General features: G+C 38.8%; 1 protein-coding gene across 2 annotated transcripts in view; it reads right to left on the reverse strand.

Annotated features, from left to right (window-relative positions):
• SRGAP1 (SLIT-ROBO Rho GTPase activating protein 1) overlaps positions 1-26,063 on the reverse strand; it is a 306,717-nt gene that overhangs the window by 121,691 nt on the left and 158,963 nt on the right. For both annotated transcript variants that reach the window (XM_055249639.2, XM_055249640.2), the window contains exon 3: positions 22,601-22,763. In XM_055249639.2, the coding sequence (XP_055105614.1) occupies positions 22,601-22,763 (163 nt within the window). The remainder of the gene's footprint in view (positions 1-22,600; positions 22,764-26,063) is intronic.

Below are 26,063 nucleotides of genomic sequence, written 5' to 3' on the forward strand. Positions count from 1 at the left end.
AGGTGGGAGGACCTCTTGAACCTAAGAGTTTGAGGCTGCAGTGAGCTGTGAGCATACACTCCAGCCTGGGTGGCAGAGTGAGACCCACTCTCAAAAAAAAAAAAAAAAAATAATAACTTAAAATATTTGCAAGCAGTGACAGCAGAACCTTGGCCCTTGAACAAGAATTGCCACATAAGAAAAGTAATATAAGTAATAAGAAAAGCAATCAATGTTTCTTCTGTGTTAGGGAAGAAATTTTTGTTACCCAATAATATATTCAAATAATGGTAAAAATTCTAATATTCTAATACATTTCATTAGGATTCTGGGATCCTGACCCAAGGGGAAGGAAAATGGATAGAACTTCAATTCGGTTAACATTTACTGAATATTTCCAGTGTATAAACCCAGAGTTTAATTCCAAGCCTATTTCCAATTGTTTACTGTTTATTGTCATTTTGATGTTTCAGATATTTCTAACATAAGTCCAAAATGAACAGTCTCAAAGTTTTTAATCTTTTTCCATCATGAAAATGAACTAAGTATATTGAATATTGAAGAAATAGAGAATAGAAGTACAATTCCCCCCCATTATAATTTTTTTTTGTTTGTTTGACACAGGATCTCCCTCTGTCACCTAGGCTGGAGTGCAGTGGCCTGAGATTCTCCCATCTCAGCCTCCTGAGTAGCTGGGACTACAGGCACATGCCACTGTGCCCAGCTAATTTTTGTATTTTATGTAGAGAGGGTTTTGCCATGTTGCCCAGGCTGGGCTCAAGTGATCTGCCTGCCTTGGCCTCCCAAAGTGCTGGGATTACAGATGTGAGCCACTGCACTTGGCCCACCATTATGATTTGATGTATTTCTTCAAGTTTATTTAAACATAGGTCTAAGTATATTTTCCTATTCTGTTTTTTTAAGTTATATTTTTACATGTAATTATATATTTTCAGAACCACAACTGGATTCATAATAACCACCTAGTAAATGTACATTAACATTAAATTTAAGTGTACTGTTTCCAATGTTTCCACTATTTTCTACCAACCAGTCAATCATTTATTTCTTTATTCAATTTCACCAATATGTTTTAAGCACTCTGAACTAATATCATAAATGCTGGTCAAAAGGCCTATATCTTGCATTTGTATTATTTGCTTAAGCCAATTCCCAGACATGAAATTACTAGCATAAAAGTATAAACATTTTTAAGACTCCTGATACATGTGGAAGATTATTTTTTAAAAGGGTTATAATGAAATCATAATGCTTCTAGGACAACAATGTCACTCAAGTCAGAAATCTAGGGTTCCTCTAACACTGGTTGCTTTTCCTTGAAGAAGTTACCAATCTTATCAATTCTGGCTGATCAAATTTTTTCTATAGGTCATCAGAATTAAAAAAAATCTAATTAGGCTTCCTCTGATTAAAAATGTTGAAAGCCTTGCTATATTATTTTAGGACAGAGTTCAATTTTTTTTTTAACTCATCCATAACTTCTGCCTAACTAGTCTACTTCACTTTCCACAAATCCCACACCCCATCCTTCAGCCTGGTCCTAAACTGCTAAGTCTCAGGCCCGGCTTTCCCATCTCTGTGCTTTTGTCAAGCCATTTCCTGTTTCCTAGACTCTCCCTCCTTCTCTTTGCCTGGTACAATCCTATATGTAATTCTGTAAAAACTTTCTGGTAACTTCAACTTGTCCCTCAAGGAAAGAGATTAGGTCTTTCCCTCCTTGTGATTTTATAATACATTAATTTATTATCACCTCTACGCTATCTAGTATACTGGCTAACAGTTCAAACTCTAAAGTTGAAGTGCCTGTGTTCAAACTACCTTGTTACAGTCTGTGTACACAAGTTAAACAATTTTGTAAAGCCTCAGTTTTTCCACTGACAAAAAGGAAATGCTAATAGTTTCTGTCATAGGGTTTTATTGAGATGGTCCTTATTAAACACTTGCAATGTTGCTAGCAGGCTTGTCACATTTGTTTCTTTCCTCATAAACAGTTTCTTTGAGAGCAGGGACCACATCCTAACAATTGTCCTTGCGTTCCCAGTACCTACTTTGGTGCTTGGCACCCTGGAGGTACAGGATCTACATCTGCTGAATGAACAGCACTGAGTAAGGACTGGTTTCTGTGCTCCAGTTTGCAATCTCATGAAGACGCCAGACATACCAAAACAGCTTTCTACATGGAGTGCTATGGTAAATGCTACACTGAGTGGGCCCTGGCCAGGGTCCCCATTCCTGGAGGGCTGCAGTCTTACCCCCAGAACCTCCCAGAAAGGAGGGAGAGGAAGAACAAAGAGGATAGTTAAAACAACCACGTATGAGTACACTGAGCAATCTATCAAGTGATCTATGTGGTTGGATTCAATGACCCATTCAGAAGGCCTGTGGCCTTTTACAGAGGTATTTTTAAAGTAAATCTACTGTGATGCTCAGTCAAGAAACCCTGACTGTACGCTGAGTCACCGTGGGAGTAAAAGAGAAAGAGAAAAACCAGATTAAATATTTAATGAGAGGGTTTCAGATGATGGTAGTGTCTCATGCTCAGTCAGTTTGGGATGTAAATTCTGGTTAAAGGGATCAGGCCATACTTCCACAGCATGTGTACTTTTAAGTTTCCAAAGCTCATGTTCATGTGTCTCTATGATACATTCCCTTAATTCAGGTAAACTCTGAAGACACAGGCAACAGCATCTTCTAAAATGCCTAATGGAGAAAGTTGGGTTGTGCTTGATGGCCTGAACCAAGTTTCTGGGTAATGTTTACAGTGTTTCTGCACATTTCCCTTCTAACTGTCAAGGGACATGGTTTTGTACTTACTAAAATCACAACTAAGTATTGAAGCTATCTAACTATCATGGAATTAGTTTCATGATCTACTTTACCCTAAAGGGGTAAAAATCAGATTTTTTTTAGACAAAACTCCATGCTACTAGAAAAGGAGAAATTAGAAGGAATCATAAATACAGAGAAACCAGAGCTTCATTTCAAATCAAGACAAAACTTAACCATAAAGGGAACTATCTGGGGCATCTCTTACAATTACTAATGGAATTGCTGGACAAATGTGATATTCTACATCCAGGTGAAAAAGGTCGGCTGTTGCTGTGTTCAGCCTTCGAGCAGACAATTTGAAAGGTGCACAGTCATCAACACCAAAGTCACTCACAATCTACCACATATAAACAGTATTTGAACGGGCTGATTAAGTAATTCAAGACTGAGATTTAAATCCTACAGGAAATAAAGTCGATGAAACAAGTGTCTTCATCTTCATTTCCCTAGCTCTTCAAGAAACACATGAAGAGTTGTTTTTCTACTCAAAATGCTGATAAATTGGAAATACCTTTTCAGCGTCACTAAATGAATAACCAGTTACATATAAATTCTCAGTGGCTGATGTAAATAAACCTACTTAATTAAAATCAGAATGAGTTATAAAACTGCTTCAGACTATAATTAACTAAAAATATCAAAAAGTAGTTCCAAACCATTTTCAATATGCTGAACTTCACAAAAGTGCAATTAACTCAGCTTTATGAGCAATTTCTCACTATTACCATAATAATATGTCTTCTTTTGTGCATGAACTTGAGCTTACTAATTTATTAGTAAAGCCAACTGGCCTTCTTTTCTGTGACAGCCATAATTGTGAGAGATCCAAAGCTATACCACTCCCTGGTGTGACCAAAAGCTCACATCTACAACTCAGGTGGCTGGGATTATAAGTATATTATGTAATGAAGCAAATTAGACCACATTGTGTAGGAAACCCATAACCTTAGTCTTAATAGCACTGTGGTAAGAAAAATCTAGGGACTAAGCAAATCAACAAGCAGGAAATTTGCTCATTTATAATATAAGTCATCCATTGGATTAGCAAGCAAAAGGCAGATTCTTTGAGATAGTGAAGTAAGTTCATTCATTCACATAGTCATGCATTAACTCATTAATTCTACTAATTTTTACTGAGTGTCTCCTATGTGTTTAGGAAAGAAAAGTGGCCTTACAGTCTAGGAGAGACACAGAGAGGTAATCAAAACAATTTCAATCCAGGCTGATTTACGCATCTTCAAATACTTTAAGCCAAGCAAAATCTCTATATCACTCTGCAACTATACCCACACTTTTTAAATAAACTAACTGATCTTTAAAAATTTAAACAAAATCAGAAACTTCCTTTAAAGATTGACATTTGGCCGAATAGCACCATCTCAGAACTACAGCCAGTTAACTGGTCACCAATCTGACAATGGATGTAAGTAAAGGTACCGTAATAAATAGAAAAAGAAAAACATTCCTATGGAGTAAGTATCTTTTTGACAAAGATACTTGGGTTGCTGAATACAATCAGAGAAATTTTAAAAATGCTTGTGGCTAATAGGCAATTGCACATGGGATGACAGGCACTTTAAGGGGGAAAACCCCCAAAACCTTCAAGAAAGGCCAAACTATTTAAATATCTGTTTAAATATATTTAACTTCTCTGAGCTGTTTCCGCTGTAAAATAGGGAAAGATCACAGTATATACTCCATAGGGTTGTTAAAAGGATTAAATAACATGCCCATGGTTATGTGCTTAACAGAGTGTCTGGCACATACTAAGCATTCCATAAGTATTATCTCTTATTGTCATTATGATGCCATTATTAGCTCAGCATCTTATCTTTGTTTTATCTCGTGAAGACACTTTGTTTTTCTAAAGTCGAACGCAGCAGTCTATTCATATAAACCTTCAAATCAGAATGTCTTAGTCAACTCAACATAATTCAAGATTTACTTTTTAGAATACTCAACTGTGTTTGTGGTACTATATTAAGGAAGATAAAGTCCCTTCCAGAGAATATTGCAAAATTGGAACAAAGCAGAACTCTAGATGTGAGAAAGCCTTGCTGACTTCAGACTGTTAGAAGGTCTTTCTTAGGATAAAGTAAACCTGTCTCTACTTAAGTTCCTCCAATTGGTCTTAACTCCTATAGCCTTATAGAGTAGGTATGCTGATACCATCTTCTTTATGACAGGTCTTCAAATATTGAGTCCTAGCTGAGACTTATTTTCTCTGTACTAAATATTACCAATGTCTTTAACTGCTCCTTATATCAGGGGTCCCCAACCCCTGGGTCATGGACTGGTACCAGTCCGTGGCCTGTTAGGAACTGGGCCACACAGCAAGAGGTGAGTGGTGGCTGAGTGGTGGGTGAGCCACCATTATAATGCCTGAGCTCCGCCCCCTGTCAGATCAGCCGCAGCATTAGACTCTCATAGGAGCACAAACCCTACTGTGAACTGTGCATGCAAGGGATCTAGGTTATGTGCTCCTTATGACAATCTAATGCCTGATGATCTGAGGTAGAACAGTTTCATCTCGAAACTATCCCCTTGCCCTTGGAAAAATTGCCTTCCATGAAACCAGTCCTTGGTGCCAAAAAGGTTGGGGACCACTGTCTTATATGACACAGTTTACAGAAATCAGAGCAAATTCTCCTGGCCTCACAGGTAATGGTTCATTATTTTCCAGCTAGTGATATTAAGTACCAGTTTTTATATTTCAAGCGGTTGAAGCTAAGATCTTGGGAGGATTAGGAAGCAACACAGGCCACTCAGTAACTTGTATTTACTTGTGATTGCCCTGTTTGGTGGAGTCAGTCCAAATCCATGTCTGCATAGTTATTATAAGTTCAAGAATCTAGGAATCCGGATTAGATTCTTTTTCTTTTCCCAATAAGCTAAAGATCCATCAGCTAAAGAAGTAGAAGCCTTAAGAAAATCTGAAAAGGATGGACTGAACAAAAATACTCTGGATTTAAACTACTAATAGGGCTTTTAAAAGTCAACAGCAAAAATCCATTCAACTCATTATTAATCTGCACCAATGATAATTCTTCTTTCCCCCCCAGGACACACTGGTGGTTGACAACAATAAGAACTTTTTGAAGGCAATGTCATTATAAGTATAGAGTTATGCTCTGGCCACAATTCACATGATAGGATAAAAAATTATCACCCAGATTACTAATGCAACAGCTTCCTCATCAGGTTCCCCTAGACATGTTTCTTCCCATTCCAATGCTTTCAAATGCTTCACAAAGCTGATTAAGTCATATATCTGCTTTAAAACTCTCTTAGCATCCTTAATTGCTTAGATAACAACATACCAATTCCTCAAACTGAGATTCAAATTCTTGTGCCCTCCACAGCCTGCCTCTCTAGACCTCAGACAGCTGTTACTCACTGTTTATCCTTCATCACGCCATAGGCTACACTCCTAACAGCAGCCAGCTGGGTAAGAGATGTGAGCATTTGCTCTAGGCACAGAAGTGGCCTGATTCATCTTTAAAACTCATTGCTGTTAAGGAGCCACCAGGTATCTTATCTACCCTATCTTTCTCTAGCTTCATTTCCTAGATATGTGCTAGGCTGGATCAGAAATTCAGAGCCTTGTCCTTGCTGGTCTGCCAGTATGGAAGAATGTACTTCCCCCGGTTCCTTTGTAAAACCCCACCAAGTTTAAGAGCTTGACTAAATGTCACTCTCTCTGTGAGGCCTTTCTTCCAGCCAGAATGCTTTACCCAATCCTTTGTGCTCTCATGGTCTTAGGTCCTATCTATCTAAGAGTGGTTACCAATTTGTAATGTAATTTTTACGTCTATAGTTAGTTCCTTTCCTTACTAGTCTAAGTTCCTATGGGGGTACCAGTTGAAGATTTGTGTCTTACTCACTTTTGTGACCGTAGTAGCCACCACTGTGCCTATCACATAAAGGTTATCAATAGAGGTTTGTTGAATAAATAAAGAAATATAATGCCTATTCTGTTTTGGGAAAAAGCTGATTTCAGTAAAGTTAGGTTTCAGAAAAAATAAAAAGGGAAGAGAAGTATAAGTTACTATGGATTTGTCATGACTTCTTCGGTAGAGTGATTAGATCTTGTTAAATAATAAAAGTTGATTATAATAGTAGATCTGTGCAATCTCCATCTTTGGAGCTAAAGAGTTAAAACTTTTTTTAATTTTTATTTTTTTTTTAAGAGACAGGATCTTGCTCTGTCTCCTAGGCTGCAGTGCAGTGGTGCAATCATAGCTCACTGCAGCCTTGAATTCTTGGGCTCAAATAAGCCTCCTGCCTCTGCCTCCCAAGTAGGTGGGACTACAGACGTACACCATCATGCCCAGCTATTTTTTAATTTTTATTTTTGTAAAATGGGGGTCTTGCTATGTTGCCCAGGCTGGTGTGAACTCCTGGCCTCAAGCAATCCTCCCACCTTGGCTTCTCAAAGTGCAGGGATTACAGGTGTGAACCAATGTGCCCAGCTAAGATAAAACTTTTACGGACATGTTTATTCAAGCCAGCACATTAGCCAATTATGGTTCCATGTGTTCATTTGAAACCGTTTAACGTTTAAAAAGTAGAGTAGTGCTTGTGTTTATTTACTGCTAATTATTGAACATTATTTTTTCTCAATCTAAATAGTTCATATATCCAGTGTCAAGATCTTTCCTTTTTTATAGGCTTCTAGGTGAATCATACAAAGTATTTAGTTGGTAAATTTTCTTGTTCCTATTTAACTGCTTCACTCACAATAATTTTTTTTTCTTCTGAGATTTAAATGGTACTGAAATAAATCTGACAGCCATATTCGGCATCTCTTCTGCAAATGCGTATTTTTAGGTTGATATATTCCAAGGTATCACAAGTGTTTCTTAATTCAAATATTTGCTATATGTGCAATCTCCCCCAATATGGCATTTCTTACAGCTGCTGAAAAATCTTTTAGAATCCCTACCATGTGGTATGAAACATAGTCTTCAACTGGTAAGAAAGTTGGCTAGCAACCAGAATACTGTTCTTACGTTGCTTTAGAATTTGTTGACTCAACGGCAGACACCTCAACATATGGTAGGAATGTTCTCTCCTCATCAGTGTCTTTCTTAAAGCAGCATCTTCTTTCTCAGATGAGAAGAATGTGTAAGGATTCAATGTGTCTATGCCTCTTTGAAAATGAACTTTATTGGGCCGAGCGTGGTGGCTCACGTCTGTATTCCCAGCACTTTGGGAGGCCGAGGTGGGCGGATCACGAGGTCAGGAGATCAAGACCATCTTGGCCAACATGGTGAAACCCTGTCTCTACTAAAAATACAAAAAATTAGCTGTGCGTGGTGGCGGGCGCCTGTAGTCCCAGCCACTTGGGAGGCTGAGGCAGGAGAATTGCTTGAACTCACAAGGTGGAAGCTGCAGGGAGCTGAGACCACGCCACTGCACTCCAGCCTGGTGACAGAGCGAGACTCTGTCTCAAGCGAAAACAAAAACAAAAACAAAAAAAGAATAAGAACTTTATTAAGTGCTCATCTTTTATAAATAACTGAAATGGAATAAACCTGGTACTGAACAATATTTTTAAATTCCTTTTTCATGGGACATGAGGGACTGGGTGCCTTCTGACCTATCCCATGTTTATTTATTGAATTTGGACTTGCAAACCCTAAGATGAGAAAACAAGCGAAACTGGAATATTTCTTTAAAAAAAAAACTAGGATGGAAGAATCAATTAACTTACATCAATGTTTCTCAGCTGGGGACAATTTTGCCCCCAGATGACACTTGGCTTGTCTGAAGACATTTTTGGTTGTCACAACCTGTGAGGTGCTGCCAGCATTTAGTGGGTTGAGAGTCTCACAGCCATTTGAATTAATGTTCCCCCCAAAATAATATTTCATTTTTCACTGGCTGCTTTCAATATTTTTTTCTTTGTCTTTAGTTTTATTATGATGTGTGTAGGTATGGACTCCTTTGGGTTCATCTAGTTTGGTTTTGCTGAGCTTCTTGAATGTGTAGGTTTATGTCATTTGCCAAATTTGGGAAATTTTATTGCAATTATTTTTCAACTAGTTTTATTTTTATGCCCCACACTCTTTCTCCTCTCCTTCAAGACCTCTGATGACACAAATGTTAGACATTTGGGTATCATTCCCAAAGTCCCTGAGGTTCTGTTCATTTTTTAAAAAATATTTTTTCTCTCTGTTGTTCAGACCAGGTAGTATCTGCTAATCTACCTTCATATACACTGATTTTTCCCTCTGTTATCTCCATTCTGATATTGAATCTATCTAATGAATTTTTGTTGTTGTTGTTTTAGTTACAGCATTTTTCAGTTCTCAAATTTCCATTTATACTTTTTTTTTTTTTTTTTGCTGAAACTTCTTGGCTTTCCATTCATTTCAAGAGTATTCACCCTTACTTCTTGGAACATTTTTATCGTGGTTGCTTTAAAAGTCTTTGTGACTAGGCACAATGCCTCATGCCTGTAATCCCAGCACTTCAGGAGGCCAAAGTGGGCAGATCACTTGAGCCTAGGAGTTCAAGACCAGCCTGGGCAACACGGTGAAACCCCATCTCCAAAAAAATAACAAAAATTAGCTGGGCATGGTGGTGTACGCCTGTAGTCTCAGCTACTTGGGAGGCTGAGGTGGGAGGATCACCTGAGCCTGGAGAGTTCAAGGCTATAGTGAGCCACAATTGAGCCACTGCACTCCAGCCTGGGCAACAGAGTGAGACCCTTCCTTTCTCCCTCCCTCCCTTTCTTCCTTTCTTTCTCTTTCTCTTTATCTCTCTCTCTCTCTCACACACACACAACACACACACACACACACACACACACCCCTAGATCTTTGTTAGATAATTCAAACATCTGTGTCATCTCAGAATTTGATGTTTATCAATTTTTTTACTCATGGAAGTTGAAGTTTACCTGGTTCTTTGTATGCTGAGTAATTCTGGATTGTATTCTGGATATTCTGAATATTATGAAACTCCAAATCTTGTTTAAACCATATACAGAATTCTGATAATTTTATTCTATCACAAAATCAATCTGGTTGGATTCAGAATACAAATTCTGACCAGTATCCTATTGTTAATTGTTTCCAACACCTTTGCAGTGCTATTTGTACCTGTCCTGCAGATGCACCACAAAGTGGCCTCTCTGGAACTCACACAATGCTCCTATTCTATAGTTCAATTCTCGAAGTCTTTGGTAGGTTTGTGTCTAGGATTAGTCCCATTCATGTATAGCTTAGGGATTCAGCAGTTCATAAAGAACTTTATGGTGTTGCTTTCTTAATCTTTACCCCTTCTGAAATCTCCCCAGTACTTTTTGGTTCCTAGGGCTCCCCTTTTCATTGCTCTAACTGGAAAGTTGGGGCTTTAGTTATTCTAATCTACTAAACACTCCTTATGACTGTGTCCACATCTGAGGCCAAGTGGCAGCAGGACAGACAGAAAATAAAACAACAGGTTGTTGCCCCACCCTCTTGGATCACAGCTCCTCTGATCAGGCAGGAAAGTTTCTCTATTTCAGAGTTGTAGGTAGTTGTAGGCCTCTGCTGGTGTCACTGCTGCTGTTGCCATTTTGGGATTGTCTGGTGACTGGGGCATGAGGAAGTAGCGAGAAAAATGAAAAATTTGGGATCATCTTTATTTTCCCTTTTCTGCTTTTTGTGTCGCAGCTAACAGCTTCTCCTACAGCCCTCTATGTTTATGTAAGTCCAATGTCTACTTCCAGGTTTCTAGCTGCCTTGCATTTAGGCTGGAGGATACTGAAGGAAAAGCAGTGGAAAACATAATGCCAATTTGATGGAATTTAAAAAATCTGGTCTTCTTCTCCTAACTACCTGCTACTATTTAATTTTCAGTTTTTAAACTGCTGCAGGTATTCAGTGTTTTTAAAAATGCCTTCAGTGGGAAAGGCATGGTGGAGTATACTTAGTCAATTTACCCAAAACCTATTTTTATCTTTTGATTTCATCTACCTTTTGGGGAGGGCACAGGTCTTTACCTAGTGTATCATTTAACTTTTGCTGTGCAACGAAACATCCAAATTTAGTGGCTTTAAGCAACACTTTACTTAACTCAGGATTCTGTGGGCCAGCTGGGAGATTCTTCTGTTCTGAGCTGGCTTGGCTGTGTTCTTTCTTGCATTTGCAATCAGCTGGGGTCAGATGGCAATTGGATAATCTAAGATGTCCTCATTATATGTGTAATATTTGGCTGGCTGTCACTTAGGAGGCTTCAGTTGCCTTCCATGTAGTCTTGTGCCTCATCCAGCAAGCTAGCTAGGACTTGATAATGTGTTACATGTCCAAAAACATCAAAAGAGGGCAGGCCACAATGTGGAAGCACTTTTCAAGTATCTGCTTGCTTCACATTTACCATTGTCCCATTGACCAAAGCAAGTCATATGGACAAGCCCAAAGTCACTGTGGGCAAGAAATACTTCAGGAGTTGATAAAAGGAAAATGCTAACTTTGCACACAATCTACCCAAACTAAGTGTGTATTCAGGAAAGTACACTACATATTTAAGATTGCTCTTCAGTTGCTTTTTAAAATGAATAACAACTTGGTTGTATCTAGAATTTTGGAGTTGTAACTTTCCTTCAATTGTCCTTGCAGGTTTTGCTCCATTGTTTTCTGACATTTAATATTATATGTAAGACCTAATCTGTGTTCTTTTTGAAAAGAGGATGTTTTTATGGAATGCTGGGTAGACGTCATGCAAGCTTGAGGCTTGAAAGTAGTGTGTGTGTGTGTGTGTGTGTGTGTGTGTGTGTGTGTGTGTGTGTGCGCGTGTGTGTCTTTTCAGCAAGTTTGTTTGAAAACTCATATTTTATTTTCATATTGTGGTATTTTCTCAAGTGGGGATTCTTTTTCATATCATATTTCTTTTATTTTTAATTCTCAGTCCCTCCAAGGGTTGGTTGAAATCTTTTCTACTTTTTCTCAAACCTTATTTTCCCAATAGACCATTCTTTCTTCTCCTCTTGCTTATGAGATGTTATCACTTCTAACTTCACAAAGAAACAGGAATAGGGAATCCCGCATCCATAGCAACTCTTCTTTCATCTCCAAATACAGTCTTTTGCCAGAGGCTAATCCCTCTGCCTGTCCTTTGGGTCTCATTACCTGCCCCCTTGGCAGAGTCTTGGATCAATCAATTATACCTGTTCTTTCCTAACATGTCAAGCTTCCCTTTTTGTGGCTCCTTTTCCTCAACATATTATTTTTGGACTTTTTTAGACAGGGTGTCACTCTGATGCCCAGGCCGGAGTGCAGTGGTGTATTCATTGCTTACTGTAGCCTTGAACACCTGGGCTCAAGCAATCCTCCCGCCTCAGGCTCCTCAGCAGTTGGGAGTAGAGGTGCATATCATCATGGCTGGCTAACTTTTAGATATTTTTTCTTCAGAAATCATGTCTTGCTATGTTGCCTATGCTGGTCTTGAACTCCTGGTTTCAAGTGATCCTCCCGCCTCGAACTCCCAAAGCACTGGGATTACAGGCATGAGCCACCAAGCCTGGCCCTCCTCCACATTTTAAACTAGTTTGTCCTAACATCCTGTTTTTTTTACACACACACACACACACACACACACACACACACACACACACACACACACCACTACCTTTCTTGACCAATGTTCTTCTTCAAATACTTCCCTTATCTTTCCTCCTCTTTACAGGCAAATTTCTAGACAATACTGTCCACATTTGCTGTCCTAACTTGCTCGCTCAACATCTGCCATTCTGCCCAGACTGCTCTTACAGAGATAACCAATGACCCTTTGCTGCTCACTTCAGTGGACATCATGGACCTTTGCATATTGACCACTCCCTCCTAGCAGCATTTTCTTCACTTAGCTTTCCGGACACCTCACTGACCTGTGTTTCTTCTCACCTCTCTGGCTGATCCTTCTCATTCATTTTATAGGATACATTTCTTCTTCTCATCCTTTAATTCCTAGTTTTGCTGCGAGTTTTTCTTACTCTTCCCTTCTCACTCTATATATTCTCCCTGGTTTATCTCAGCTACTCCCAAGATTTTAATGACCTGCCAAAGGTGGAAGATTCCCAACTCTCTAGTCTTGATCTCTCCTGAAGTTCTTGGTCTGCTTATGGGGCTTCTCTACCCAGTTATCCACAGGCACACCCAAAAGTAAACACCATGTTTTCCATAATCCCTTTCCCATCACAGCCTCTGTGTCCCAAGCCTTCTCCTCTCATATGACGCCTATCACCCTGACAACTGCCCAAGCCTGGGTGTCACCTCTGATTGCTCCCTCTACATCTCTCTCCTCTCCCACGCAGCCAATCAATTACCCAGGCCTACATATTCTATCTCCAACACACCACTCGAATCCACCTGCTCCTCTGTTTCTACTGCCACAACCAAGGAAGAGCATCCTCATCTCTCATCTGGATTAGTTCCAAGAGCTGCAAACTGAGACTTTCTGTCTTATTACCTTTCAATCCACTCTCCACACTCCAGGCACACTGAAAGTGGATCACGTCACTATCGTGTTTAAACCTGTGAATGGCTTTCCATTGCTCTTAGGATAAATTCGAACTCCTCAACATGGCCTTTAATTTCAACTCCTTCTTATTTCTCCAATTATCTCTGTTGCCATCTGCCCTCTCCCATTCTTTGAGTTACCTACAAAGAACACCCTTTTCCTCCATGAAATCTCTCATGGCATGTGGTTCTTCACACATGCTGTTTCTTCCTGGAAGAGTTTTCTTCTCCTTTACCACCATTTTCCAGCTAACTCTTAATAACTGATTCAAATTGCAGCTTTCCTCATCTCTAAGTCATAAGTAGTAAGGGGCTTCTCCCCTTACTGTACAATTAACATGCTGTTCTGTAATTAAGATTGCAATTGTCTGTACTCTCCCACTGTAAGATCCAAGGGGCAAGGAGAAGGCCTGTGTTGGTTACTGCTGTATCCCCAACATCTTGACAAATGTCTGAGACAAAGAAAGCTTCAATAAGTACTTAGTGAAGAATGAATGAATAAACTATAACATGTATTTAGAGGAACTATGTATTCTTCTCTGTTTATTCATACTTATCCCTGTAAGTATGTGCATAATTATCTCTCTAAGGAAGTTCATGCTTGCCTGATACTGTCTTAAGAGTCAAATGGGAGGCTGAGCTTGATTTTGAGTGACGGTTCTTGAGTAATTTTTATGTAGACTGGATTTCCAAATATCTCAAGGAATGATGAAAAAGAATATAAATAAGCCTAAGAGCAATTTTCAGTTGGGAGAGTTAGGTGGGAATCTGTGCCATGCGAACCTTCCGGTGAATTTCATGGTGCCTATGGATGCTTAGAGCAAAGTGTGGTGCTTTTTAATGCCACGGTCCCAAGGCTACCAATCTGTGATAGAACGGAGAACTGATGATGCTCATCAGTCCTCCTAGCTGACTTGTGAAGGTAGGTTACTACTAGGACGCACTCTGATTTCTTTCACTCAGGAAGTAGGTTGTACATTATAGTGTTGCTTAAACATAGCCTTGCTAATACTGAGTCTTGCTGAAATGCCTTGAAACTTCTGTTATGTAAATGCCACTGTCTTTGGTTTCTAATGCAGAAGTAAATCTTTATTCATTACTTATTCATTCAATAAATATTTACTGAGCACCTACTTTGTGCCAGTCATTGTTTCAGTGAACAACACGAAGGTCTCTTCCCGTAGGAACTTACACTGGAATTGAGGGGACAGAAAGTCAACAAATAATTAAGTAAATATATAGTATGTCACAAAGGGATAAGTGCTATAAAGAAGAATAAAGCTGGGGAAGGGAGGTGGCGATGTAGACTTTTGCTCTGAGTGTGGTGAGAGTCATTAGAAGATTTGGGCAAAAGAGTGATAGGCTCTGCTTGAAGTTGAAATAATTATTCTAGTTTTTCCTATTTATGTATTTGATTGGTCATTTAACAGATACTTTGGGAAGTAAGGTGGTTGGAGCCCATGTAGTATCTGCTGTCATAATCAGAAGTCCTATGATTTCATGTGTTCCTATTTTAACCATCTTAAGAGTGCGTAATCCAAGTGTAATTTTCAATTGGACCCGGAGAATGGGCAGATTCTCCATTAATAAGCAGCATTTGGGGATGAATTATTTACTGGATAGAGTTTTCCCACTCCTTTACAGCAAACAAACACTGGTATACCTGGACCAAACTTTTCCTTCAGATTTCAGTTTACAAAAAATAACTGTTTTATTGTGTGTTTTATTATACAACATGTTCATTGTGTAAAATCAAAAACTACAGATAAGCAAACAGAAGAAAATAAAAGTAACTTAGAGATATCCATTTAAAACAATTTACCCTTCTAGATTTTAATTTTAGCTAAAAAATAAGTTTTCAAGTATTCCTTGACCACTTATCTCAATGTAATTATGAGTTCAAGTACAGGCAGGCATTACTTAACCACAGAGACATATTCTAAGGAATGTATCATTAGGCGATTTCATCATTGTGTGACCATCATAGAGTGTACCTACACAAATCCAGATAGTATAGACTACTATATACCTGTTCTATATGGTATAATCTACTGCTCTTAGGCTACAATCCTGTATAGCATGTTATTGTACTCAATGACGGTGGTCCCATAAGATTAGAATGGAGCTGCCCTATGCAGGTGTATCATTTTTATCTTGCATACTGTAATTGTATTGTACCTTTTCTGTGTTTAGATACTCAAATACTTACCGTTGTATTACAGTTGCCTTCAGTATTCAGTACTTCCTCTTGTTATATTAAAGCCAGGCCAATCACACATATTCTGTTGTTACTAAATAATAAAGGCAACAATGTAACTCCAAGAACAGCAGCACCAATAATTGCTATTCAGAGAGCACTTATGTGCTTGCCATCCTGATAAGCAATTTATAAATACAAATTAAAAATATTTTCTAAAATATTTCAGAAAATTACATCATTGCAAAAAATGATAGTTTAGTTTTGGCTTATTTCTTAAAAAAAAAAAAAAAGTCATAGGGTTGATAAAACCGAAGAGAACCAGCTAGCAGTGTTAGCTTGAACTATTCTTATTTATCCAGGCCCTATCAATAATTAAGCTGCCCCTTGAGGCCACCGGAATACCATTTAATTCTTCTGCAACACTGCACTAAAATGCTTTGGAAAAGTTCTTCTTGTTATATTATTTATTACTGTTATATAAGTATACTAAATTATATGTGGTAGCTTACTGCTAATAAAAGTCAATTATTTTTCAGTGAATATATGACTTGTTTGTACATGACAACCATGACCATCATTACTCCAGAAAAGCAAACGGTAAGAATTTAATTCAAGACATGAAATTCTAACAAAATTCAAAGGCCACCCTCTGACTTGATAATTCTACTTCAAAAAATGTAGCATAAGAAAAAAATCATAGATTTAAATGTCTAACAACAGAAAACTAACATGGCCATGCACATAGTAAAATACTATGTAGTCATGAGGTAGCCTATTTCCAGATGTGAGAAATGCTAAGAATATTCTATATGAAAATGGCACCTTTCCAAGCCATATAGAATGAAATCTCAATTCTGTAAAATATATACATACATATTTAAGTATATGTATATACATCTAAATAGTGAAAAGATAGAGCCTAAAATTTAAAAGCAGGTAGTGTTAATATGGGTAATTATTATTTCTTTTTATATTTATAGCATTTTCTAAATTTCTACAATCTATATATATATATTTACATTCAAAGACAAATAGGTTCTTTTTTCACATATAGAGATTGGTAGTTTTCAGATGCTTTTAACTTATGGGCCTTTTTTTAAAAAAAACAAGGTCAGAGCCTTAGAGATCTGTAGTCAAGTGGTATCTTTCATTAACTTCTACTAAAACATGTTTGAATATTAACCTATTTTAAATGGTGTATTTGAAACTACAGATTTTCTCCTCCATAAAATATCTTTGCTTTTTTTTTCATGTTGGGGTATTTAAATAGAATATGGCTGTCTTTGATCAAAATAAAAAATAAGTATGACTCTTACTAGTAACCTCTCCTTTCTTTCAGATTAAGCCACACAATCAGCAATACCTAAAGTGAGTCAATTGAATTTCTGTGAGTCTGACTCTGACAACCTATGGCACTTATGCCAAAAAGGGGTTATTCTCACTGGCTTTGGGCCAGTTTCTGCTGCTTTGAATCCCTCCCTATAACTTGGATGATTGACAAATGTCGTGCCTCTTCCCAGAATATCATTCTTCAGTCTTTTCATAAGAAATGACTAGGACAAGAACCATAGTGTCCTATTTCTCAGAAATTTCTGACTCTATGCATTGGGTGACATCTCTACCACCAAAAAATACCAACAGAGTACATAGCAGCTATGAACTATCTAAGACATATGGGCAAAGACAAGAATACATGCTAGTCAGCCTGATGCTGCAATTTATACTCCTGAGCATTTTGTTTCCTTATCCCTGAAGTGTGGATATAATACGTGTTCACTGGGCAGCTGTGAGGATATGTGAGCTACTTTATGAAAATGTAGAGTACAGTGCTTGGCACATAGCTAAAACTCAGTAAGTGGCAGCTGACAGATATCATTATTGGTGAAGAAACAAAATGGATTATATTGTACATGTATTTATGTAAACCAAGGAAGGATAAAAACATATTAATGATTTTAAAACAATCTCTGGGGAAATGACAGATTTCAAAGTAACTTAAAACCCACAGAGATAACCTAACATATTCAAATGCCACCATTTGACGGTATACCTCCAAACTATATACTTCTATTAACGTTCTTAAAATTGGTAAATAACACCTTGTGATTAGGTGCTTAAATAAAGTGATTATTGCAAGCTGGCTGTATAGCCTGTCCTGCAACTGTGACGGATGACATTAATTACATTTTTATGTGTAGCATATGAACTGCACATTTTCTGGCTGCAGAACCAAACCAGATGCAGAGCACTCTGTTTCAGCATGAGTAATGGAAAGAAGGAAGCAAAAGCTCATGACTGCAGAAGGCAGAGCTGGAGAACAGGGCAAGAGGCACAGCAGCCCTGGTTCTTTGGGAAACAAGTGAGGGTTGAGAATGAAACAAGCCCTTGTGTAGCAGGAGCCTCCAAATTCTGACCTTCTCTTAAAATAGCTAAGCAAAACTTAAGAGGTTAAAAGCAGAGTACTCTCCTGTCCGTGTTTACATTGTCTACATCTAGTAGAAGGTCTGGAATTAAATAACTCTTGTTGAATGAAGAAATCAATTCAGCCTCAAAGGTAAGGCTCTCCATGTGAAATGGCTGTGGGGGATTTGAGAGGCATGGAGTCTTGGCCAGCTTGTGCATTCACTTGGACACTCCCTGATTTCCCACTAAATGTTCAAAGGTGAGGACAAAACTTTTAATTTAGCCACAAACAATGCTGTGGTGAGGGCACTTATCACTGTTTGCTTACAAATATTGTTTGGAACTTCATAATAAGTAGTAAATAAAATTGATTCTCTGGAAGGGTTTTTCACATCATTGTGAAAACTCTATACTCTCCTTAGAATGAGGATACATTTGGTATAATATTTGGTATAATCTCACATTATATAATTATTGTAGGTGTATAAGATAAGTGCTTATAATATAGATAATAATAAAGATATTAGATAAAAGTTACCAGGACTTAGTAAGTCCAGACACTAGGCTAAGTGGCTTTCCATATATAATTCGTGAATCCTCTAAACGACTATCTGGAGTAGATTACTATATCCACTTTATAGCTGCAGAAACTGAGGCTTATTTACAAATATTCCCCAGTCCACACAGCTCCCAACAGTGGCAAAGCCAAGATTCATACCCAGAATATCTGATTTCAGAACCTAAAAGCTGAATCACTGTTATTTTGACCAATGGGCTTCATTTAGAATATTAAAGGCATAAATCTAAAATAATCAGTATTTGAATAGTTGAATATTGTTTTTAAAATGCTTCACTTTTTTTTTTTGTTTTTTAACCTGTTGAAAACTTTCGAGTTTAGGCAACTATGTCTATAACTGGTTCTGATGTAATTAAGATTTAAGTCTTGAAGCTGTTCCCTATAACTCTGCATGGAATTATTTCTACAAGTGTCTTCTTGATTATTATATCCATTTAGACAGAAAAAAATTCCTGAAATTACCTGCTTCAAATACCTTATCAGACACAATAATTTGGGTAACATGATTTTTTTGTCATTGACTAAATTGTATAAGATACGGCTGTTTAAGAGGCCAAAACTATCAGGCACACAGCATTTACTTGGATCTCCATATAGACATGGGGATATTATTGAAACATGAGGAAGTCTCAAAATCTTCTCCCCAAGGAAAACAAGCATTATGCTCACTAATGACTCCACAGCAGTTCTAAAGGCTGCTTCAGATTCACACTAATAATTTCTTTCTGTTTTGATAGAAAATAGGCATCTGACCTAGAGCCATAACAATGGAAGAAGAGCTAGAAAAGAGGAATATCAGTGATTAAAACCCATTTATGCCTAGTGTTCCACTATTGGAATGCTAAACATGTGGGAGTAATTTGTAGCTTGCTGGTCAAGGTCATTGCCAATTTCTAATTGTAAAAATTAAAAAAATTGCAACCTCAGGCATAAATGGGTACAAAAAAAAAGGCAGGAAAGACTGGTCTTGCTTTCTAATCTAAAGGGACCTGGAATTCTTTGGACTTGGTAGATATAGATTCTGGCTTCCTATTCTTTCAGATGACAAATGTGTCCTAGGGGTTGATCTTACTCCTCTGTAAACTCTGATTTCTCCCTTGTGTCCTTTGCCTCTCTTGTTCTTTCCTCTTCCAGCAATAACACAGATGGGAAGGTAAGATGTGTAGTCTGCTGTGTTCGCTCGAGGAAGGCAGAACTTCACACCTGTAATTGTAATGACCTGTTACCCTTCCAAGTGGTCGGCAATGGTTGGGAAGGAGAAAGCTATTCAGGAAGCATAGAGCATTCCCCCTACTAAACGCCAAAGTAACCAGGAATCTACTGTAAATAGGCAGTTTCCAAGGATGAAATTCTTTGAGAACCAGAAAATCTGGATAAGAAGAGAACTCCTGGCAGCAAGCAAGCAGACATATCTGTTTGTTTTTGTCTGTCTCTCTGTCTCTGTCTCTGCACGTGTGTGTGTGTGTGTGTGTGTGTGTGTGTGTGCGTGCGTGTGTATTTACTGTGCATTCTCCAGGCCATTCCTCAAGAGCCAGCAACTCATTCCTCCAACTACTGGGAATACTGGCTGCTAGCTGTTGAAACTCACAGCTGATCCCTCTCTGGGAATTACCCTCCACCAAAGGGAGCTGCCTCACTCCAAGATTACTTAATCCCTCCCCAAAACAAAGGCCAAGTCTCCTTGCCTGGATATGAGATCACTCCAAAGGCCATGCCAGCCCCAGAGCACTCACAGGTGCAGCCTCTCCTTCTGCCCAATTTTGCCTTTCTTGCTTCCTCAAGAATGGAGAGCCTGCTCTCGAATCTCTGGAATGATCTCCCAAGATCACAAAGCAAGTATGCAGAAGGGCTGGGATTCAAATCCAAATCTGTTTGACTCTTAGCCCTAGGTTTTTATCAACTTTATCAAGCCCTTGACTTTGACTTACAAAATACACATCCTCACATTTTAGCAAGACATACAAAGTCCCTTCTTACATGACCGTCCTTTCTAGCTTCACATCCCATCACCCACTCCCATACGATCCCTGGTCCAATCATATCAAACTCTTTCCTTTCCCTGTACATGCTCATGCTCTCGTTTCCTGGAATAGCTCATTGTCCTTCTGTTTGATGAATGCCTCCTTCTCCTACAAGTCTCACTTCAAGTGTTCCTCTTTCTGTGAAGAATTTCCTCATCCCCCAGGTAGAGTTAAGATCTCCAGCCTTCCAGTTCCATTTAGCGTAGTAACTGTTAATTACTGTAATGAGCTCCTTGCAGGCAGGGACATGTCTTTTAGCCCTGCTCCCCTAGCCAGACATTTTAAAGGTGCTTTGCTGAATGGATAAATAAATGAACTCAGTAGAGGTACTGGTCCTAGAGGCCCTGTCTGAATAAGAAGCATTATATAGTGCCATACAAATTTGGATAAATTGTGACCTCCTTGAGCACCAGGACTAGATTTTCTTCATCTTTGTAGCCTTTTCAGCACCTGTCATCGTAGTCTCCTGCCCATAGGAGATGCTCAGAAAAACCTGCTGAACCAAATGAGGTCTCTGCATAAAGAGCTCATATACAAGAAAATTATTGCACTTTCACAGCTCTGTCTAAATTATTTTTTAAAACTCTACTAGTTAAGATGCATAGGATATTTCTCTATCTCTTCTTAAATTATATGTTCCTTAGTTTCAATTTTTAAAGTTTCTCCTTTGTTTGAAATATTTTTTTTCTATTTAATGGAGCGTAAGGTGACTTAGAGCTTGCTAAATTCCCTTTCTAGGTCAGAAATCAAATCTAATGTGGATACATCAAACAAGAGTAAGAAATTTTCCAGCTGGCCTGCTTAACACTATGTCTTTGTTTTAAGGAGCCTCTTTGAAACATAAATATGTCATTAATCTACAGAGTGGTTTTTCTCCCCCCTGCTTTCTGAAACTAATAATTACTTACTGAATAGAGGTAAAGGTATAGGTACAGGCATCAATATTCTTAATACAAAGCTGAGGGGATGGGGGAAAACTCTCATCTTACAAGCATAAAAATGAACGCTAGTCGTACTGGTCAAGTAGCTGCATTCTCTGCACAGGAAATGGTCCCATTTTATTATTTGTGCTCAGCAAAAATGTCCACACAACAAAAAAACTGTTGAGAGTTGGCTGAGATTAGTAACAATGATGAGAAAACTTCAAAGCCCAGTTCTTGTTTTTTAATGGATTTGGGAAGGAGGAAGCTTGCTGGTGTGTAAGGGATGGAATTTTCTGTGCCCTGTGAAATTTTCTTCATGTCGCTCTCTCACAGCCTCTGCTGCTGGTCTGGTGAACTAAGAAAGACTGTGCTAACATCTTCTCAAGAGAGTAGCACATGTAATAATCTTGTTCTTCACAAGTTTCTCACCATGTGTGAGCCCCAAACGAAGAATTCAAGGCATTTACCCTCTGGTCTGATTTTTCGTGAGTACAGGTGGTCCGTTCCTGGGCAGAGGTACAATTTGCAGGAACATCTTATTTCAAAATTTTTGCTCACATTGTGTAGCTCATAGATTCACTGACTTATAACTCTGTAAGTATGCCTTATACCTAACTTTTTATTCTGTATTTTTAAAAGATTCATTCATCTAATTTTTAACTCTTTTTTTTGTTTGTTTGTTTGAGTCGGAGTCTCACTCTGTCACCCAGGCTGGAGTACAGTGGCGCAATCTCAGATCACTGCAACCTCCGCCTCCCGGGTTCAAGCAATTCTCCCGCCTCAGCCTCCCAAGTAGCTGGGACTACAGGCAAGCGCCACCACGCCCAGCTAATTTTTGTGTTTTTAGTAGAGACGGAGTTTCACTATGTTGGCCAGGATGGTCTCGATCTCTTGGCCTCATGATCCACCCGCCTCGGCCTCCCAAAGTGCTGGGATTACAGGCATGAGCTACCACGCCCGGCCTAATTTTTAACTCTTTATTCTGTGTCTTTAAAACATCCATTCATCTAATTTTTAACCATTTATTCTGTGTCTCTAAGGGATTCATTCATTCACCTAATTTTTCAGATACCATTCTCAGTCCTGGTTATAGGCAAGGCAGTTATTGGAAAGCACACTATGGCAGGATTTATGGAGTGTACCTTTTTAAACATCCTGGTAGAATCCTCACTTATCTGCATGAACCGCATAATCACATTGTTCAGATAGATGTCACTCAAGGTTGCATGGTCTTTGCTTTCTCTCCTTACTTGGTTCAGGAGCAAATACCAGCAGTTCACTGGAGACAACAGGTTCTGGTCTTTCCTAAGAAGTGAAGAAACACAGAATTACCATCCATTTCAAAGTTGCCCTGATCAGACGAGTGAAGTCACCAAGGCAAACTAAAGAACCACAACAGATGGATACTGTGCTGTGCATCCTGCTCTGAGCATTTCTCAGACCAGGACACTTATCAGCCAGCAGAACAGGCTTCCAGCCTGTGGATGGCATAGAGCCAGCAATTGTCCAGGTTTGGAAGGAAAAACTTGGACCAAGAACACTGGTGAAACCCATATTCCTGACAAGGACCATGGGACCCTAATATACACAGTGCTTAGGCAGGCCCTCAGCTTTAAACGCTCCATTGAAGAAAGCAATTTATGTTTACATAAAAATCTACTGACTACTGCCTCAGACAGACTGTGGTTTTGCCACGGCATACAAAGTCTGCTTTGAATGTTCAGTCTGTTGCTGGAAAAGAAATTTGGCTAGTTATGCATTCCATGGAACATAAATTTGAGGGTTATTTATTAATCCCCTGATACATAACCTCCAGTCTCCCAAAAACTATTCCCGGGAATCAGAACTTTATTGCATTGTTTCAAGGCTCATGAAGAGAACCATGAAGTTTGCTGGCTTATGACTTGTCACATGTCCTGTTGAAAACCATTAAACTGTTTCAGACTCATAACTGCTCCTTGTTTTATTCTATAAAATAAAGCTAAAAGTTAATACGAACAGCAACAAAAACTGTTTAAAAATCTTAAAGAACAACTCAACAAAAACAGTGAGCAACTGGGATGATACAGCTTAAGAAAAACTACTTTTTAAAAAATTTTTGCGGCCGGGTGTGGTGGCTCATGCCTGTAATCCTAACACTTTGGGAGGCCGAGGTGGGTGGATTGCCTGAGATTGGGAGTTCGAGACAGCCTGGGCAACATGGCGAAACGCCGTCTCTAGTAAAAATACAAAAATTAGCTGGGCGTGATGGTGGGCATGTGTAATCCCAGCTACTTGGGAGGCTGAGGCACAAGAATTGCTCGAACCTAGGAGGTAGAGGTTGCAGCGAGCCGAGATTGTGTCACTGCACTCCAGCCTGGGCGACAGGGCGAGACTCTGTCTCAAAAAAAAAAGAAAAGAAATTTTTTTGTTTTTTTTCTTTAAAAAGTAACTGTAAAATGGCAAAATGGCAGAGAATCCTTATGCTAACGTAGGAACAAAAGCACCCTTTAATCAGACATGTTATCCTCCTATTATTTATGATCATGTATGACTCTGAATACTAACTATGTTAGGAAAGAAATGATGAAGTTGGGCCTTTCTGCCATTACGTCTCTCAGATTCAGGATTTAATACTGCATTAAGTCAATGCCCTCTCTAGAAGAAAATGAAAGCAGATGATGGAAGCAAGAATGGGCATAGGGAAAGAAGGCCTGATTTAGGTTCCTAGCACTTGGCACCCGTAAGGGCAGCCTCCCATTCTCCCCACTGGCACACTGAAGAATTATACCCTCTACTCTGCGATCTCCCTTTTTTCTTAACACCATCAGGCAAAGAGCAGTGCTTCTATAACAGGTAATTGGAGCTTTTCTATTGAGAGTTTCTATCTACCCAGCCCCATATAATAAGGTAAATGTTACCTTATTTCTATTAACCTTCATGTAGATCTTCTTTGCTGAAGTAACCCACAAATTCTTTCAGAACATTTCATGCTTCAACATATCCTCAGGGCCTTGCCCCATAGTAAACATTAAATAAGTGTTATTACACTCATTGCATAAACAATTATTATTGCCTTAGTAATAATAGCAGTAGTAGTAATATTGAAAATAATAACAGCTATCATTTAATGAGCACTTACCGTGAAAAGTAATATCCATGTCAAGCTCATGGCCTCTGGAGCTGCACTGTCTAGGTTCACATGCAGGACTACCCCTTAGTAGCTATGAGATCTTGGGCAAATGATCTTAACTGCTCTGTGCCTCAGTTACTTTGTAGAATGGGTAAAATAACAGTGCTTATAAGGTCGTTCATGAGAATCACTGGAGTTAACATATATTTTAAAATGCTTATAATAATGCCTTGTATACATAGTAAGTGCTATATAAAGTCAGCTGTTTTATCCATGGGCTGGTAGAAAGATTTTACAGACATCAACTCTACTGAATCCTTATTACTACCATTTGAGGCAGAGATTCTTTGCATCTTCTTTTTATTTATTTTTATTTTTATTTTTTTAGATGGAGTTTCGCTCTTGTTGCCTAGGCTGGGCTGCAATGGTGTGATCTCGACTCACTGCAACCTTTTCCTCCCGGGTTCAAGCGATTCTCCTGGCTCAGCCTCCCAAGTAGCTGGGATTACAGGTGCCTGCCACCACGCCCGGATAATTTTTTGTATTTTTAGTAGAGACAGGTTTCACCATGTTGGTCAGGCTGGTCTTGAACTCCTGACCTCAGGTTATCCATCCATCTCAGCCTCCCAAAGTGCTGGGATTATAGGTGTGAGCCACCGCACCTGACCCTTTGTATCTTTTCTATCAGCGAAAGAATGGAAGCTTAGCAAGGCATACTGATTTGATAAAGACCAAAGCTAGTGTCTGAGAGAGTCTTTTTTTAGTCCAGGGAAGCTGAACCAAGCCTTGATCTTTCCACTATGCAGTGGCATCTTTAGGCCAAAGAATGTTCTACACAATAAGTGTCCCAAAACTGAGTAAGAACCAGACTCCAGAATATAGCTTAAATGATTGGTAATGATATCATGCTAAAGATGTAACATTTGTTTGGTTAAAAGGAGAAGGAATATCAAGTGCATATCCTGGGCTGGTTATCAATCATATCAAAGACTTTATCACGTTTCTCACTTAAGGGTCATAAAACCTCATTTTACAAGTTAGCACACCAAGGCTCAGAGAGGTTAAGTAACTTAACCAAAGTCACAAAGTGGAGCCAATATTCAAACCCATGTCTGGCTCACTTTTTTCCCAATCCTGTTTTATCCTTTTTAGAGACATATTCATCCCATATTCAATAATAAACTTACTCAAGTTAAAGAAAATTTCAAACTGCTTACCTTTTAAAGAAAACTACCAAATAAACCAGGAGAAACAAAAACATGTCCGTCCACCATTGGGCCAGATAAGGTACATGGACCCATCCATATTTTCCCTTCACAGCCACCAATTACCAAATGCAAAACACAGAAGATACTAAAAAATGTTTACTGAATGGGCTGTGCATGGTGGCCCACACCTGTCATCCCCGTAGTTTGGGAGGCTGAGGCAGGCGGATCACTTGAGGTCAGGAGTTCAAGACCAGCCTAGCCAGCATGGCAAAACCCTGTCTCTAG

Source organism: Symphalangus syndactylus, chromosome 17 (assembly GCF_028878055.3).
Source record: "Symphalangus syndactylus isolate Jambi chromosome 17, NHGRI_mSymSyn1-v2.1_pri, whole genome shotgun sequence".
NCBI lineage: Eukaryota > Metazoa > Chordata > Mammalia > Primates > Hylobatidae > Symphalangus > Symphalangus syndactylus.